The sequence below is a fragment of the Pan troglodytes genome, chromosome 18, assembly GCF_028858775.2.
Source record: "Pan troglodytes isolate AG18354 chromosome 18, NHGRI_mPanTro3-v2.0_pri, whole genome shotgun sequence".
In the NCBI taxonomy this organism is placed as follows: domain Eukaryota; kingdom Metazoa; phylum Chordata; class Mammalia; order Primates; family Hominidae; genus Pan; species Pan troglodytes.
In genome coordinates, this window is record NC_072416.2 from 79239556 (window position 1) to 79258312 (window position 18757).

Genomic DNA, 18757 nt, shown 5'->3' on the forward strand with positions numbered 1-18757 from the left:
GTCCAGGGAGGACGCGTTGTGAACCTCAAAGAGCCCACTTACGTGACCGACAGCACCAGGCCGACGGGCACTCGCTGAACTGCTGGCCCGGAGCAGCACAGCTCTTAAGTGGGCAGTGGCATCTTTTATACAAATAAAGTAAGGTGGCCCCACGTCCCTAAAACAACAGCTTGCTGAAGAGAGATCGCAAAGCATCCCCCACTCCAGCTCGGGTCTGACTCCAAAGCCCTTCTGCTTTAGAAAGTGTGACTATTTCTGCTGTAGAAAACCGGTATCTAGGCCGGGCGCGGTGGCTCACGCCTGTAATCCCAGCACTTGGGAGGCCGAGGTGGGTGTATCACCTGAGATCAGGAGTTCGAAACTAGCCTGGACAACATGGCGAAACCGTGTCTCTACTAAAAATACAAAAATTCGCCGGGTGTGGTGGCGGGCGCCTGTAATCTCAGCTATTTGGGAAACTGAGGCAGGAGACTGGCTCGAACCCGGGTGGCGAAGGTTGCAGTGAGCTGTGATGGCACCACTGCACTCCAGCCTGGAGAGCAAAACTCAAGTCTCAAAAAAAAATTTGGTATCTAAGTTCTCTAGCACTGTGATTGCTCCAATGAGACGGATTCAGCTATAATTCTATTCCAACTTTTTTCATACGTGTAAGCTTAGGTACCTTGTTCACATAAATAGGAAGATGCAAATAAAAGGGGTTTTATTGTATCTCAAGCTAGTAAGTATTAACCAAAAACATTTAAATGTTTTATCAGTTGACAATTTGTTTTGGTCTTCCTTCAGATCTATTGAAAACAGCTGGGCACCGTGGCTCACACCTGGAATCCCAGCTGAGGCAGGAGGCTCCCTTGAGCCCAGGAATTGAAGGGTGCAGTAAGCTATGATTGTGTCACTGCACTCCAGCCTGGGAAACAGTGCAAGACCTTGCATATTAGAAAAAAGTTTCTGGCAAGTATACCAAAAGTCTTAACTAAGATTTGCTAAATGAATATTAATTAAATAACCTAACGGCAAGTACATGGGGAAGTTGGAGGATCTAGAACCTGACTTCCTTCACACCAACTATTCCTGCATTTAGCAGGTAAAAGCCTGATAGCATGATTGAGTGGAAACATGAAGGGACAAGGGTTTGGCTAGTTATGTTTATAAAAAGTCAACATAGGAATTGAGTCAAGATACCAGAAACTCTACTTATAGTAAGATCCCAATTTGCAAAACCGGAGAATGGAAGCGTACAGAACTGTACCTTCTCCTCAATTTTGCTGTGAATGTAAACTTCCTCTAACACATAAAATGTATTTTAAAGAAAAAAAGCCAGGAGTGGTGGCTTGCGTCTGTAATACCAGTTACTCACAGGAGAGGCTAAGGCAGGAGAATCACTTGAGACCAGCCTGGGAAGTGTCACAAGACCCCATATCTATTTTTTAAAATTAAAGGGGAATGGGTGGGTGCGGTGGCTCACACCTGTAATCCCAGCACTTTGGAAGGCTGAGGCGGGTCGATCACTTGAGGTCAGAAGTTCAAGACCAGCCCAGCCAACATGGCGAAACCCCATTTCAAAACCCTAATACAAAAATTAGCCGGGTGTGGTGATGGACGCCTGTAATCCCAGCTACTCAGGAGGCTGAGGTGGGAGAATCACCTGAACCCGTGAGGTGGAGGTTGCAGTGAGCCAAGATCGCACCATTGCACTCCAGCCTGGGCGGCAGGAAAGGCCTGTTGCAGGGAAGAAAGAGGAATTTAATCCTGGTGTAAAGAAAGGCACCTCTTTAAGTATGGGAAGGAAGGTGTGATTTGGTCTGAAAGAACACAGTAAAAAAGACACGCTTGTAGTTAGCATAATTTTTTAAACTGTGCTCTTTTTAGTAGCCCAGAAAAACTATAGAAATTGGAAAAATTCAGCAGCTGGGCGCGGTAGCACACGCCTGTAATCCCAGCACTTTGGGAGGCCGAGGCGGATGGATCACAGGGTCAGGAAATCGCGACCATCCTGGCTAACTCAGTGAAACGCCGTCTCTACTAAAAATGCAAAAAATTAGCCGGGCGAGGTGGCAGGCGCCTGTAGTCCCAGCTACTCGGGAGGCTGAGGCAGGAGAATGGCGTGAACCCAGGAGGCGGAGCTTGCAGTGAGCCGAGATCGCGCCACTGCACACCAGCCTGGGCGACAGAGCCAGACTCCATCTCAAAAAAAAAAAAAAAGAAAAGAAAAAGAAAAAAAAAATTGAAAAAATTCAGAAATTCTGATTTGCTGAGAACTGATCTGAATGGCCAGCCTCTTTTTCATAGTAGTATGCCCATGCAGAGCTCCGTAATGGTTTATTAAAACCTAAAGCTGGCCAGGCGCGGTGGCTCACACCTGTAATCCCAGCACTTTGGGAGGCCGAGGCGGGTGGATCATCTGAGGTCAGGAGTTTGAGACCAGCCTGGCCAACATGGCGAAACCCCATCTTTACTAAAAATACAAAAATTAGCTGGGCATGGTCGTGGTCGGGGTGCCTGTATTCCCAGCTACCCTGGAGGCTGAGGCAGGAGAATTGCCTGAACCCGGGAGGTGGAGGGCCTGGGCAAAAGAGCGAGACTCCGTCTCAAACAAAACAAAAAACAAAACAAAACCTAAAGCTAACGACTAAACTACCCGGGAGGTGATAGCAGAAAAAAAATTTAACACTTGCAGGGTAACCTATTCAGTTTCTCAAGTTTTAGTTACTAGACAGCTTTCTTCAAATCTTCTATTAATCTGCTCTACTAATGCCAAAACCATTCAAAAGGAATATGAGGTCATGAAAATTAAATTCCCTGGATTCAGTCAATTTGGAGGGCCATTCAAAGCCTGTATTTTTGGCAGCACTGTGACATCAATGACAGTGGATTTGGCTCTGTGTTCTAAATAGTGGAAGAGCAAGTTGCCAAATGTTCTGCTCTTTGAAAAAAAGAGGGGTTGTTACAGAGCAAGTATGTGTGTCTTTGGCAGGAAAAGGGAAAAATAAAAAACTGCCCACCTTCTTCAGAGACTGTAACCACTCATGGACTTTCATACTCTAGAATGGCCACTTTTGCTTCCCACCTTTATTTAGAACATTCAACCTCCCCCTCTTCCCTGAGATTCCCATTTAAATTTTTTTTTTTTTTTTTTTTTTTTTTTTGAGACGGAGTCTCGCTCTGTCGCCCAGGCTGGAGTGCAGTGGCGTCATCTTGGCTCACTGCAGGCTCCGCATGCGGGGTTCACGCCATTCTTCTGTCTCAGCCTCCCAAGTACCTGGGACTACAGGCGCCCGCGACCATGCCCGGCTAATTTTTTTGTATTTTGAGTAAAGACGGGGTTTCACCGTGTTAGCCAGGATGGTCTCGATCTCCTGACCTCGTGATCCGCCTGCCTCGGCCTCCCAAAGTGCTGGGATTACAAGCGTGAGGCACCGTGCCCGGCCCCATTTAAATATCTTTATAGTAAAATTTGCTAAGGGACTGATTAAGAGTAGACCAGGAAATATGAAAATCATTACCACGACCACCCAACTGTTTAACAAATTTCTTATCCTATCACCTTTCATACCTGTGAAATGATGGTAGTAATCAATGTGTCTAGAGAACTTTCAAAACTAAAGGGTAAATCTATGTAATTATTACTCATCCCCATCTATTTTCAAAGCAGACAGATCAATTAACCTGACTGACAGTTACACAATATAGACAATCATCCAGGATACCTTGGATACTTTTTTTTTTTTGAGACACGTTCTCACTGTCACCCAGGCTGGAGTACAGTGGTGTGATCTTGGTTCACTGCAGCCTTGACCTCCCAGACTCAAAGTGATTCTACCTGCCTCCCAAATAGCTGGGACCACAGGCACATGCCACCATGCCAGGCTAATTTTTATATTTGTGTAGAGACGGGGTTTCACCATGTTGCCCAGGCTGGTCTCAAACTCCTGGGCTCAAGAGATCTAGCCACCTTAGCCTCCCAAAGTGGTAGGATTACAGGTGTGGGCCACCACGCCTGGCCAATACTTAAGATTTAAGGGTACAAAGATATAGTTCAGCAGTGATATGGCTACTGGCAGAGGCTTGGAATGAACAGTTTCTTCAGCTGAGGAGCAGGAAAGATTTGTATGTTATTTACCTACCTACTTTCGCCAAGTCCTTATATTTGCTGTTTATTCACCACCAGAAGGTGGTACTATATGAATACTTCTCTTTTCCTCTAGTAACTGAGAAAATGATACAGGAGTTTATCTCCTCTTGCTCTGTGTGTATGTATATATATATTTGCATGTGCATATAGACCCCCCACCCCAATATTATCAGCATATTACAGTTGGTTAGCGTATGCTGTATATTAGCTACTTGGAAATAACTTTTGGCACTCTAAATATGCTTAAGCTGCAAAGAATACTATCAGAGTCCATTATGTGAGCTCATAAAGCTTCAATCTTTGTCCACTTTTATTCCTATGACTTAAGTGGAAACCTGAACGTGGTTTAACTTAAAAACACCATGTGCTATACTGATCAAAACTTCCACCTTCCTCTGTCTTTCCTCTTCTTTCTTCAGACCTCGCATGATAGAAAATCAAAGTTGGTGATTTATTTTTTATTATGTTAAAGGTGACAGATCTTGGCTTAAGAAAAACCAGATTTGTGACTAAAGAAAACATTTTCTTGGAGCTTTTCATTGTTCTGGCTTAAATTTCCTTTTAAAAAGTAACTTTCCATAAGTTAAAGTTAGCATTTTCACAAATACTAGCAGAGTCACTAAATGAAATATTAACATCAAAACAAACATGATTAACGAAGAAGTATTTTATTATTTTGCTGCAAAGCTGTTGCTTCACTGTATAAAAATAGCACCAGCAAATGCAGTGTATCGCAAAATTAAGATAGTGGTGTTCCTCATCTGACACTGTACAAGCAACAAAACCTCTTCACTTCCAGTTATTTCCAATGGAAAGATCATTAAGTATTTCATCCCAAATCCAGGTATGGATACATGCAAGTTACAATATATAAGGCTTAAGAATAACAATGTTATCTTTGAATTATGTAATTTTTATAACTAGTTTTTACCATGGATAATTTCATGAATTCTGAACACTAGAGCCTAGTCTAAAAATTATAGGATATTGTGAAAAAGACGCATATTATATTTATCTATAATCATTAGAAAGTTAAAGGGCATTTTCTTTCATTAGCAGTGTTAATAGTAGTTTTTTTTTCCCCCATCAGTAATACTAAAAGTTGCTATTCTAAGTCTTGTATCCACCACTAATTTAAGACAACTCCGGTGGCTTGCGTTATTTCATACTAGTTTACTTAGGAGTTCCATTTTCACTCCTCAATAGATTTTATGTATTTCTCATACGCTTCTTCACTCATAAGTTCATCTAGTTCTGAAGGGTTACTCAGTGTCATCTTGATCAGCCAACCTGCAACCAAAAGACAACCTTATATTCACATTAACTTTTTAAAAAGTCAAATTCATCCAAAACGTAAAATAAATTTCTGAGCGCCTCAATCTTGTATTCTTTACAAAAACCATACATTATTTGTTCATAGAACTTTAAATTTTAGCCTTAAGAATTAAAATACTTGTATATAACAAATGAAAATAATTATGGCTAGAATAGATTCCACCATAATAAATTAAGAACTCTTAGGTTGTAATAAGCATCAGAAAATGACATTTCAATCTTTAAGGGCTGGGCACGGTGGCTCATGCCTGTAATCCCAGCACTTTGGGAAGCGAAGGCAGGCAAATCACTTGAGGCTGGGAGCTCTAGACCAGCCTGGCCAACATAGTGGAACCCCATCTCTACCAAAACCACAAAAATTAGCTGGGCGTGGTGGCGGTTGCCCGCAATCCCAGCTACTGGGAAGCTGAGGCAGAAGAAGTGCTTGAACCCGAGAAGGGGAGGTTGCAGTGCGCCGAGATCACGCCACTGCACTCCAGCCTGGGCGACAGAGGGAGACTCTGTCTCAAAAAAATAATAAAAATAAGTCCTTAAATATATGATCCAAATACACAAGACCAGGTATGTCTTTAACAAATGGAACACTAACTACTGAGGTTAACGGGATTAGAAAGCAGTAGTAATTAGAAGGGCTACGTGACAGACAAAAGAGAACTACAACCTAATCCTAGCTTTGCCATTTATCAGCCATGAGACCCTGACAGATAAATCCTTTGGAGCCTCTATTCATCTACAAAATAGAGAAAATTACTGTTAGCTTACCTGATTAGATTATAAGGATGAAAATGTGAGAAAACCAAAAATTAATGCAAAATATATATTTTTTTACCTCCCATATCACACAATATGAGTGGCTGCTTTATGTCTGAAAAAGTAAATACTTTGCAGATGTTTACACCAAAACCAAAGAATCTACAACTGATATCAAAAACCTGCAAAATAAGGTAATGCTTTTATCATCAGAGGTTTTTTTTTCTTTTTTTGAGAAGGTCTCGCTCTGTCACTCAGGCTGGAGTGGAGTGGTGCGATCTTGGCTCACTATAGACTGCAGCCTTGACCTCCCAAGGTTCAAGCAATTCTCCCACCTCAGCCTCCCTAGTAACTGAGACTACAAGCACATTCCACCACAGCCAGCTAATTTTTGTATTTCTATAGAGACAGAGTTTCACCATGTTGCCCAGGCTGGTCTCCAACTCCTGGACTAAAGCAATCCACCCACCTTGGCCTCCCAAAGTGCTGGGATCACAGGCGCAAGCCACTGCTCCTAGCCAGAAATCTTAAACATAATTTTATGTATTCAACTAACCTCTGTTTTTCTTTTAAAGCAGAACATCTCTATTTAGTACCAAGAAGTAGAAAAAGATGAAGTCACAATCAGCTAAACTTGCTTTAAATTCTAGATAAAATATTTACTGTAGTAGTAATTCTTTGAGAAATTTCTAGCAACAGCTTACCATCTTCATAACAAGATTTGTTTACAAGTCCTGGATTTTCTGCAAGAGCTTCATTAATTTCAGTTACTTCTCCTGATAAAGGAGAATAGAGTTCACTAGCAGCTTTCACACTTTCCAAAGCACCAAACTCATCTAAGTGGAAAAAAAATTAAAGAAAACATGAAATGTTAAAAGTCAGTTACTTGAAAACATAAAATATGAAAAAGTAGATTCCTGTCATATAGCTATGATTTTAAAATTCCAAATTTCTTTTTTTTTTTTTGAGATGGAGTCTCGCTCTGTTGCCCAGGCTGGAGTGCAGTGGCGCAATCTCACCTCACTGCAAGCTCCACCTCCCAAGGGTTCACGCCATTCTCCTGCCTCAGCCTCCCGAGTAGCTGGGACTACAGGCGCCCGCCCACCACCACGCCCGTCTAATTTTTTGTATTTGTAGTAGAGACGGGGTTTCACCGTGTTAGCTAGGATGGTCTCAATCTCCTGATGTCGTGATCCGCCCGCCTCAGCCTCCCAAAGTGCTGGGATTATAGGCGTAAGCCACTGCTCCTGGCTCTTTTTTTTTTTTTTTTTTGAGACGGAGTCTCGCTCTGTCGCCAGGCTACAGTACAATGGCGTGTTCTAGGCTCACTACCACCTCTGCCTCCCGGGTTCAAGCCATTCTCCTGCCTCAGCCTCCCAAGTAGCTAGGATTACAGGTGCATGCCACCACACCCAGCTAATTTTTGTATTTTTAGTAGAGACAGCGTTTCACTGTGTTGGCCAGGCTGGTCTTGAACTCCTGACCTCGTGATCAACCCGCCTCAGCCTCCCAAAGTGATGGGATTATAACCGTGAGCCACCGTGCCTGGCCTAAATTTCTTTAATTAAAAATAAAACCATAAGTTTTGTCAGGCTATAATAACCACGAGAAGGGTATATATTGTCTCAATAAAGTGGACCTATCTGTGTGTCCTGGACACAGTGAATAACAAATGGTGATGTGCCTGAATGCCAGATGTGTGTAGGTTCAGTAAAACTCCATGTTCTTGCAACTTAGCTGTGGCTCAGAAAAAAACAAAACGAAAACTTTAGAATGTTCCAGTGACAGTGAAGTACCTTGTATCAGATAACAATTATAAGCTCTGGGCCGGGCGTGGTGGCTCATGCCTGTAATTCCAGCACTTTGGAAGACCAAGGCAGGAAGATCACCTGAGGTCAGTAGTTTGAAACCAGCCTAGCCAACATGGTCTCTACTAAAATACAAAAAAATTAGCCGGGTGTGGTCGTGGGCGCCTATAATCCCAGCTACTTGGGAGACTGAGGCAGGAGAATCGCTTGAACCCGGGAGGTGGAGGTTGCAGTGAGCCGAGACCATGCCATTGCACTCCAGCCTTGGTGACAGCGTGAGACTCCGTCTCAGAAACAAAAAAACACAATTATAAACTCTGAACTACTGGCCAGGAACGGTGGCTCACGCCTGTAATCCCAACACTTTGGGAAGCCAAGGCAGGTAGATCACTTGAGGTCAGGAGTTCAAGACCAGCCTGGCCAACATGGTGAAACCCTGCCTCTACCAAAAACTCAAAATAAATTAATTAATTAATTTAAAAAATTAGCCTGGTGTGGTGGTGCATGCCTGTAGTCCCGGCTACTTTGGTGGCTGTAAAAGGAGAATTGCTTGAACCTAGGGGGCGGAGGTTGCAGTGAGCCAATATCGCGCCATCGCATTCCAGCCTGGCCAACAGAGCAAGACTCCGTCTCAAAAAAATAAGAAGAAGAAAAAAAAAGAACAATTTTAAAAAGGCTGAAAAGTTAACAGTCCTAGGGACCCTATAGGACAATATCAAGTGATATGACGAACACGTCTCAAATCAGAGAAGGAAAAAGGAATGAAGTGGGAAGAGAAAGAAATCATGACTAAAATAAGAAGTCTCCAAATTTAATCGAAAAAAAATTCAATCTACAGATTCAAGAAGCTTGGTAAATCCCAAAAGCAGCCAAACGTAACACACACTGTGTGATTCCTTTCATATAAAGAATAGGCAAAATAAACCTATGGTGTAGAAACGAGAGAAGAGGTCATCTATTTGACTGGGAAGGTTTTGTACACTTCTGGTCCATGCATTTCACTGTATGTAGATTTTACATCAAGTTAAAAAACTACCTTTAGCAGAATGTCTTAAAAGGGTATTCATTAGTTTAAGGATATTATCTAACATATCGATATTAATAGACTTTCTTTCTCTTTTTTTTTTTTTTAAATGGAGTCTTGCTCTGTTGCCCAGGCTGGAGTACAGTGATGGGATCTCGGCTCACTGCAACCTCCGCCTCCCAAGTTCCAGCAATTCTCCTGTCTCAGCCTCTGAGTAGCAATTACTTTTGCACCAACCTAATACTTGGGTCAAAAGCACTCTAACGGGCTGGGCACGGTGGCTCACACTTGTAATCTCAGCATTTTGGGAGGCCAAGGCGGGGGGATCACTTGAGGTCAGGAGTTCGAGACCAGCCTGGCCAACATGGGGAAACTCTGTCTCTACAATACAAAAATTAGCTGGGCGTGGTGGCACGTGCCTGAGACACAAGAATCGCTTGAACTCAGGAGGCAGAGGTTACAGTGGGCCAAGATGGTGCCACTGCACTCCAGCCTGGGTGACAAAGCAAGACTGTCTCAAAAAAAAAAAAAAAAAAAGCACTCCAATTAATCCAGGGTACAAACAAATTACTATTCAATGTAAACAAAATTCATGGCATGGATCATTCTAAGATCCTAAGAACACTTACCTTGTTTGTTCAATTTTGTCCCAACTTCAGGCAGACTACAGTAAACAACATCTCCCAACGCTTCCTAAATAAAACAAGACAAAACCAAAAATCTCTAAGAAGTTATAACTAAACCCTCCAGTAAACAGAACAAGCCAAACACTGAATCCCCTATAATGAAGATTTAGTATATATTTTATACTGGAGGGGCTACATTCTTGAGTTTTCCTTAAAATCCTTTAAACATGTAAAAACTACTCTCAGTCAGGTGTGGTAATTCACGCCTGTAATCCCAGCACTTTGAAAGGCCCAAAGTGGGTGTTATCACATGAGGTCAGAAGTTCGAGACCAGCCTGGTTGACATGGTGAAACCCAGTCTCTAATAAAAATACAAAAATTAGCTGGGTGTGGTGGCAGGCACTTGCAATCCCAGCTACTCAGGAGGCTGAGGCAGGAGAATCACTTAAATCTGGGAGGCAGAGGTTGCAGTGAGTTGAGATTGCACCTGTATACTCCAGCCTTGGCGACAGAGCAAGACTCCATGTCAAGAATAAAAATAAATGGCTGGGTGCGGTGGCTCATGCCTGTAATCCCAGCTCTTAGGGAGGCAGAGGTGGGAGGATAGCTTGAGCCCAGGAGTTTGAGACCTGCCTTGGCAATATAGCAAGACCCTGTTCTCCAAAACTAAGTAAAATAAAATGATTTTTAAAAACTATTCTCAACTCAGGAGCTGCAAGAGACCAGCTGCCAGCCAGATCTGGCTCACAGGCTTTAGCAACCTAACACAAGCCTCCTGCCCCACACAAGACTGCTAGCTCTTTGTTTTATTTGGTTTTGAGACAGAGTTTCTCTCTTGTTGCCCAGGCTGGAGTGCAGTGGCCTGATCTCGGCTCACTGCAACCTCCGCCTCCCAGGTTCAAGCAATTCTCCTGCCTCAGCCTCCCAAGTAGCTGGGATTACAGGTGCCCACCACCATGCTTGGTTAATTTTTTAAATTTTTTTGCTAGAGATGCAGTTTCACCATGTTGTCCAGCTGGTCTTGAACTTTTGACCTCAGATAATCGACTTGCCTCGGCCTTCCAAAGTGCTAGGATTACAGGTGTGAGCCACTGCGCCCAGCAAACACTGCTAGCTCTTCTGGGCATGAACATATTTGGTGTTCTTCCACCTCCGTAGTTTTATGTACACCATTGCCCCCAAAGCATTTGCTGGAATCCTGCTCACTGATTCTACAAATCACAGTCCTCACACCTTGTACTCCCTGAAGTCCTTGACTCCAGAAAGAAGTGGTCTCTCCATCAGGTCAGTGAATTACAACCCCACCGTTCCGATGCCATCATGTAATGTTTGCAAGTCATTCTCATGTAGGTAATTCCCCTCACAAATAAACTCTAGGAGGTAAGGACGACATCTTACACAACATCTCAAAAACTATCCAACACTGGGCCTCATAGTAGGTATACAGAGATGCCAAGGAAGATATAATTGTCAGTGATTATCAACACACAAGAATCTTACGTGTCTGAGGAATTTTGTACAGTCACGTGCCGCCTAATGGCGTTTTGGTCAACAACAGACCACATACATGACAGTGGTCCCATGAAATTATAATATAGTTAGTATCACTTGTCCAAAATGCTTGGGAGCAGAAGTGTTTTGGATTTCAGATTTTGGAATACTCGCATTATACTTAATACATGAGCACTCCTCAGCCAAGATTCTGGAATCCAAAACGTTCCAATGAGCATTTTCTTTAAGAGTCACGTTGGTGCTCAAAAAGTTTCAGATTTTTGGAGTATTTCAGGGATTAGAGATGCTCAACCTATGCCATATTTTTACTGTACCTTTTCTGTGTTTTGATAGGCAATTGTGTTACGATTGCCTACAGTATTCAGTACAGTAACATGCTGTACAGGTTTGTAGCCCAGGAGCAAAGGCTGTACCATACAGCCAAGGTGTGTAATAGGCTGTACCATCTAGGTGTGTGTAAGGGCACCCTAGGAGGCTCACACAAGGACGCAATCCCCGAGGAGGCAGTTATCAGAGAACATAGCTCCATCATTAAGTGACACATGACTACATTCCCATCAGTTAACATCCCCCCTTCCCCACCTCACCCAATACATACATCCAGTTGAAAATCACTGAACACGCTAGTATTTGGCTTCTCATTTTCTCTTAAACAGTATCGCCATACGGAATTGAGGGGAATTTACAGAAAAAAGATGGGCTAAATAAAAGCTTTCCCTTTGTGTCATCTGTGCCTATTGAGGTTTTCTTTCTTCCCGTCCTCCTGGTCACGTGTGTATCACTGGACCCACAAAATGCTGGTAACACCCTGCTCTTCTTTTTCCTCTTTCCTTAATTGCCCAGTGCAAAACACACACATTTCCTTCTTGAATAGGACATGTTTCCTACTTTCAGTGTTAAGCTTGCAACATCTCTTAAAACACCACATAATGCCCTAACTAAATTATGTTTTACTTAATTCAACTCTGGTTGGTTTTCTTACTTTCTTTCTTTTTTTTTTTTTTTTTGGAGATGGAGTCTCACTCTGTCACCCAGGCTAGAGTGCAGTGGTGCAATCTCGGCTCACTGCAACTTCTGCCTCCCAGGTTCAAGTGATTCTTCTGTCTCAGCCTCCTGACGAGCTGGGATTACAGATGTGCACCACCAAGACCAGCTAATTTTTGTATTTTGCAGTGACATGATCATGGTTCACTGCAGCCTCAACCTCCTGGGCTCCAGCGATCCTCCTGCCTTAGCCTCCTGAGTAGCTGGGACCACAGGCATGAGCAACCATGCCGGGCTAATTTTTTTTTTTTTAACTTTTGGTAGAGACAGGGTCTCACTATGTTGACCAGGCTGGTCTTGAACTCCTGGCCTCAAGCAATCCTCCTGCCTCAGCCTCCCAAAGTGTTGGGATTACAGGCATGAGCCACCTCACGCAGCCTAAACACTTTTAAAAAGGTAGAGATAAAGCAAATCATGCAAGAGCACACTGGGACAAATATTTCAATATAATCCAATACCTGTGCAAAATTGCTGATTCCCACTGTTCCAATGCCATTTTCTGTTGTTACCCATTCGTGTTTCTCTGTGAATTTACGCACTAAAACAGAAGACCAACATTTCAGAAAAGCAGTAGCATTACTTCTTAAGAAGCACTTTTCATTACCATTGCTTTCAAAAGACTTTCCCAGAATTTCTGTTTGACCTGTTGACACTACCTTTAAATAGTGCATGGCTCAGGAAAGAATGAAGATCATGTATAGAGATGACGCATTTAAACAGCAGTACCATTTAAGCAAAGATGGCTTGATCTGAACACCTTGTGCATCTTTTGGAGATTGGATTATCTGCTTTAACATTACTTAGCCTAAATCACAAAAGAAAATTTTGGAGCATATTTCAAATGTATACTTAACTATTACTGGTCTGTCTTGCAGAAAAAAAAATCTGTGCCTCTGAAGACAGATTTGGGGTGATGAGGTTTAGGGAGGCAGCATAAAGATGGCTCATATAAGAAATGATTTAACCTAAAAAAAAAAAAATAACAGTAATAATTAGGTGCCTCTTTAGGCAGAGTTGACCTAAGAGAGCTTCAGTGCAGCTTGGGTTACAAAGTAAAATTTTACAGGAATGAAACTGACCTCCTGGAACAACTATAATTTGACTAAGTTCTTAAAATTCTACTTTAATCAAATTCAAGCCTAACCTTGAAGATAGTACTACCGTCGCTTAAAGAAGAAAATTAAGATCACAAGTCAACAGTCTTCTCAGAGCTAAGCCATGGGTTGGTGGAGAGTCAAGCTCTGCTCACCACTCACTGGACAGGTTCAGCCCTTGATTTACTGAGCACTTCTCTAAAGATACGGTCAAACGATTCAGGGAATCCTGAAAGAAGGACCAGCCAATGTTCAAGAGTAAAAAGAGTTATTTAGGATATAAAGTTAAAAGTACTTGCCTTAGAGAATAATATTTTTTAAAAAGCATATGCTATATTAAATATAGTTCATATTCTGACACCAAGTAGTTTTCTAAAAACAATGCAACGTGAGTTCATAGGAAAATGGTTAACTCAAATACTGTTTTAAAGAGGCCTCACTGGCTCATTTTACCCCTTACCCAAAGGATAGTAGTACTTAAAACAGCATTCAATTGCTTTGGTTACAGCTCTGATACGCAGCACAACGTAAGTAGAGTGTATAATTATTATTTTTATTTTTTATTTTTGTAGAGATGGGGGGTCTACGTTGTCCAGACTGGTCTCAAACTCCTGAGCTCAAGTGATCCTCCCACCTCAACCTCTCACAGTGCTGGGATAATAGTGTGTGAGCCACCGTGCCTAGCCAAGTATATAATTCAATATTGCTTTCTTTTCCCCTTAATTATGAAACTTTCTAAAGTTCATACCCCTTCAGTGGAAGAAGTCAAAAAATGTGTCACTAAGAAATTTATTTTGCTTCATTCCACTTCAAAGAACTGAATGTTTCAGGTCACTCTGACGTTCAGGTAAGAAAGTTTAAGATGTGGACACTGTGTTTTGACTGAAAGACTCTCCCTGCCACCTTTACTGACTACTTCCGGTCTAGATTTAGAAGTCCGTTCCTGCCCGAAGGCTTGTCTAACCAAGTCTAGGTTCCTGGGCCAGCCAACATGCTCTTACGGCACCCTGTACCACTATCCCCCAGCACACATATGGTGCTGAACATGCTAGAGTTCATCTGTCAGTCTCCCCAGAAGTAGGCTGTGTACCCACCAAGAAACAGCAAGGTTTATCTTATTTTCATTTGTTTTCCCAATTTTAAATACAGTGCTTGCCACATAGCAAGCACTCAAAAGCTGAAAGAATGAAATAATTTTTTTTTCCTTAAATTATCATGTCGCAGGCCAGGCACAGTGACTCATGCGTGTAATCCCAGCACTTTGGGAGGCCGAGGCGGGTGGATCACCTGAGGTCCGGGGTTTGAGACTAGCCTGGCCAGCATAGTGAAACCACGTCTCTACTAAAAAAATACAAAAATTAGCCAGATGTGGTGGCACACTCCTGTAATCCCAGCGACTTGGGAAGCTGAGGCATGAGAATTGCTTGAACCCAGGAGACAGAGGTTGCAGTGAGCTGAGATCACGCCACTGCACTCCAACCTGAGCAACAGAGCAAGACCCGGTCTCAAAAAAAAAAAAAAAAAATCCCTGGGTGTGGTGGCTCATGCCTTAATCCCAACACTTTGGGAGAAAAATATATATATTTTCCCCCTTAAATTGTCATGTTGCAGGCCGGGCACAGTGGCTCATGCCTGTAATCCCAGCACTTTGGGAGGCCAAGGCGGGCGGATCACCTGATGTAAGGAGTTCAAGACCAGCCTGGCCATCATGGTGAAACCAAGTCCCTACTAAAAATACAAAAATTAGCCGGGTGTAGTGGTGCACGCCTATAATCCTAGCTACTTGGGAGGCTGAGGCAGGAGAATCACTTGAACCTGGGAGGCGGAGGTTGCAGTGAGCCGAGATTGCACCATTGCCTGGGCGACTAGCGAAACTTCATCTCAAAAAAAAAAAAAAAAAGTTGCAGAATGACATGATTTTTTAAAGTTTATTAAGAGGATTCTGAGGAAAATAGATAGTATATAGTTATTTGTCTTTAACACTTAATTCTCTCACTCTGCTACAAATCGCCGGTTATATGCCAATTATGAGCAGTTTGAAGCTAAAACACCTTTTCAAAGTAAGCGCTGGACAACTATAAATACCACCTGAGACTACCTTCTTTGACCTTGCCATCTTGCCTACCTGTGAAGATAATTTTAGGAGTAAGGCTGCTGTGACAGTCATTTTAGCAACCGAGCAATTACTAATTGTAATTAGTACAATTCTCCTTAACAAGGAGCAGTTAGTGTCTCAAACATTTGGGTGTAAAGAAAATTGTTGGCCCCAAGTTTAGAGGGAGACGGCAACATTACAGGTAATGTTACCCCTCCGTCCTGGCCAACAGCAGTGGCTCTCGCCTGTAATCCCAGCACTTTGGGAGGCCGAGGCAGGCAGATCACCTGAGATCAGGAGTTCAAGACCAACCTGGCCAACATGGTGAAACCCCGTCTCTATTAAAATACAAAAAATTGGCTGGGTATGGTGGCGGGCACCTGTAATCCCAGCTACTAGGGAGGCTGAGGCAGGAGAATCACTTGAACCTGGGTGGCAGAGGTTGCAGTGATTCAAAGACCTAAGTCTTTATTTTACCAAGCATGCTGTTTAGGCTAAAGGCAATGATTAGTAAAATTCTCCTTTAACCCTTGGCCCGACAGGAAGAAGTGGATAGATTAGGTAAATAATTACTTTCTTTTTTTGAGACAGAGTCTCACTCTGTCGCCCAAGCTGGAGTGTAGTGGTGCAATCTAGGCTCACTGCAACCTCCGCCTCCCGGGTTCAAGTGATTCGGCCTCATCTTCCCAAGTAGCTGGGATTACAAGCACATGCCACCACGCCCGGCTAATTTTTTGTATTTTTGGTAGAGACAGGGTTTCACCATGTTGGCCAGGCTGGTCTTGAACTCCTGACCTCAGGTGATCCGCCCGCCTTAGCCTCCCAAAGTACTGGGATTAAAGGCATGAGCCACCACGCCTGGACAATAATTACTTTCTAACTGGGCCTTGAAAAAGGTGGTTTTTGGCCTCAGAAAATTAGGAGTTGTGAGCAATTTATGAAAATTTTGCATTTTCCTTTTTCAATGTCACTAGTCAGATAAAATATTTTATATTAGTATTAGTCAATTTTTCTTCTCTTTTTTTTTTTTTTGAGATGGAGTTGTGCTCTTGTCGTCCAGCTACTCGGCAGGCTGAGGCAGGAGAACTGCTTGAACCCGGGAGGTGGAGGTTGCAGTGAGCCAAGATCCTGCCACTGGATGCCAGCCGGGGCAACAGAGCGAGACTCCATCTCAAAAAAGAAGAAGAAAAAAAAAGGAACGAAAACCACAGACTTGAAATTAAATTCTTATCTGAGAAATGCTTTACCTTTGTATTCAAATTAGTGATGTATGGATCCCTATCAGAAACAGAGCGGACAGACTATTAGCAAGAGAGCGTAAGTAAATCTTTATGCTACAAATTTTGGAATAAATTTATCAACCATTCCAGCTCCAAACAGGTTTCTCAAACAATGAACTAATGAGACAAGAGCCATCACTGATCTACGCAATTGAAGCAGAGGAGCAGTCAGTGTCTCAAACATTTGGGCGTAAAGAAAATTGTTGGCCTGGCGCGGTGACGCACGACTGTAATCCTAGCACTTTGGGAGGCCGAGGCGGGTGGATCACTTGAGGTCAGGAGTTTGAGACCGGCCTAACGTGGCGAAACCCTGTCTCTACTAAAAATACAAAACTCAGCTGGAGGTGGTGACGTGCGCCAGTGAACCCAGCTACTCGGGAGGCTGAGGCAAGAGAATCTGGGAGGTGGAGCTTGCAGTGAGCCGAGATCGCGCCGCTGCACTCCAGCCTGGGCGACGGAGCCAGGCTCCGTCTCAATAAAAAGAAAAAAAAAAAAAAGAAAATTGTTTTTCCCCTGCAATAATTGTGCTGAAGTAGCACAAATGGCCGAAACATTCATGGGCAGGTCTCCCAGTTATTCCAAGACTGTTTGAGTTAGGGCTCATTTCAGCAAGCACACACATCAATGATCCAACACAAACTTTAGCAGAACTTCTGTTGAATCCAGAAGACTTTATCTTACTTGTTTTGGGGAAATAACTGAATCTTCAAAGTTATGATTGTTTTATCTAGTAAAAAAATCTAGATCTGGTGCCTTTTTTTTTTTTTTTTTTTTTTTGAGGTGGAGTTTTGCTCTGTCGCCCAGGCTGGAGTGCAATGGCGCGATCTCGGCTCACTGCAACCTCCGCCTCCCAGGATCAAGCGATTCTCCTGCCTCAGCCTCCCGAGTAGCTGGGATTACATGCGCATGCCGCCACGCCTGGCTAATTTTTTGTACTTTTAGTAGAGATTGGATTTCACCGTGTTAGCCAGGATAGTCTCGATCTCCTGACCTCGTGATCCGCCCTCCTCGGCCTCCCAAAGTGCTGAGATTACCGGCATGAGCCAACGCGCACTGCCTGGTGCTTTAATTTTAATAAGCGCTTCTGTTTTAATTTTACTTCGTAGTACTCAGTAACGGTCGATTTAGTAAACTAAAGGCCTCCCCATTTGGGGTCTCAACGATGCACGCAGATGGGAGATAAACTTAAGGCCAGCGAGACGCTTAAGCGACACGTGCCTGGCTTCTGCAGCAAGCGGCCGACCTGCCCGCCGGACCCGCCGGGCCACCCCCGCCTCGGTGTCCCGCAGGCCTCCCCTCCTGGCTGCATGCAATCCCTAGGGCAAAGGCTGCTCGCGGGTCCTCCCGCTACTTAAGGGGGAGAAGCGGCCGCAGAGCCAGGGATCCCAACAGAATTAAGAAGGGGGCAGGGTCCGCGCTCGCTCTGCCCCGGTGGCTCAGGAGCGGTGCCCCGGCGTCCTCCGAGTCCCGCTGGGCCCGGGACAAGCAGCCCAGGCGGGGAGGGAGCAGCCGCCCACGTGCCCGCCGCGCTTACCCGAGAGCAGAGCGGGTCCAGTGCGCAGCGTACGGACGGCGCCCACCCCCAGCTGCCAGGGCCTCGGCGGGCAGGGCGAGGCGGGTGACGGGACCCCGCGCAGGGTGCAGAGAAGGGCCCGCACGCTCCGCACCACTCGCAGCGCCATGTTCGCAGGGGTGCGGGGGTCGCAGCGCTACGCCTCGGCCACCCGCGCCTGGAGGCGGGGCGGGGAGGGGCAGTTCGCGGCCGGCGGGAGCCGGCTGGATGGAGGCGCGGAGGCGGTGCCGCGGGGGCGGGACAGAGCCTGACTGGGCACAGCGTGGAGGGCGGAGACTCCCAGGCGAGGGGGCGAGGCAGGGTCTGATTGGCCAGCACGCGGAGACTGGGGACTCCAGGGCCTGGTGCGACCTCGGATACGGCGACGCGAAAAAGGGGCGTGGGCATGGGGAAGAACCTGAGGCCCGGAAGAGGCAGCACCGAGAGGCGGAGACTAGCGCGGCGGGCCTGGGTATGATTGGGCTGCCCGGAGGAGGGGGGCGGGGCC

General features: G+C 44.4%; 1 protein-coding gene across 2 annotated transcripts; it reads right to left on the reverse strand.

Annotated features, from left to right (window-relative positions):
* Positions 1 to 4778: 4778 nt before the first annotated feature.
* Positions 4779 to 18529, reverse strand: GCSH (glycine cleavage system protein H). Of its 2 annotated transcripts, none has more exons than XM_523434.8 (5): positions 18232 to 18529; positions 12687 to 12766; positions 9676 to 9739; positions 6919 to 7050; positions 4779 to 5419 (listed from the first exon to the last, which is right to left on the reverse strand). In XM_523434.8, exons 1-5 carry the CDS (start codon positions 18377 to 18379, stop codon positions 5322 to 5324), a joined length of 522 nt encoding a protein of 173 aa, XP_523434.1. In that variant the 5' UTR covers positions 18380 to 18529; the 3' UTR covers positions 4779 to 5321. The 2 variants fall into 2 exon arrangements, with proteins under 2 accessions (XP_523434.1, XP_054524463.1); XM_054668488.2 differs by having other exon boundaries at positions 4779 to 5437; positions 18232 to 18484.
* Positions 18530 to 18757: the final 228 nt, after the last annotated feature.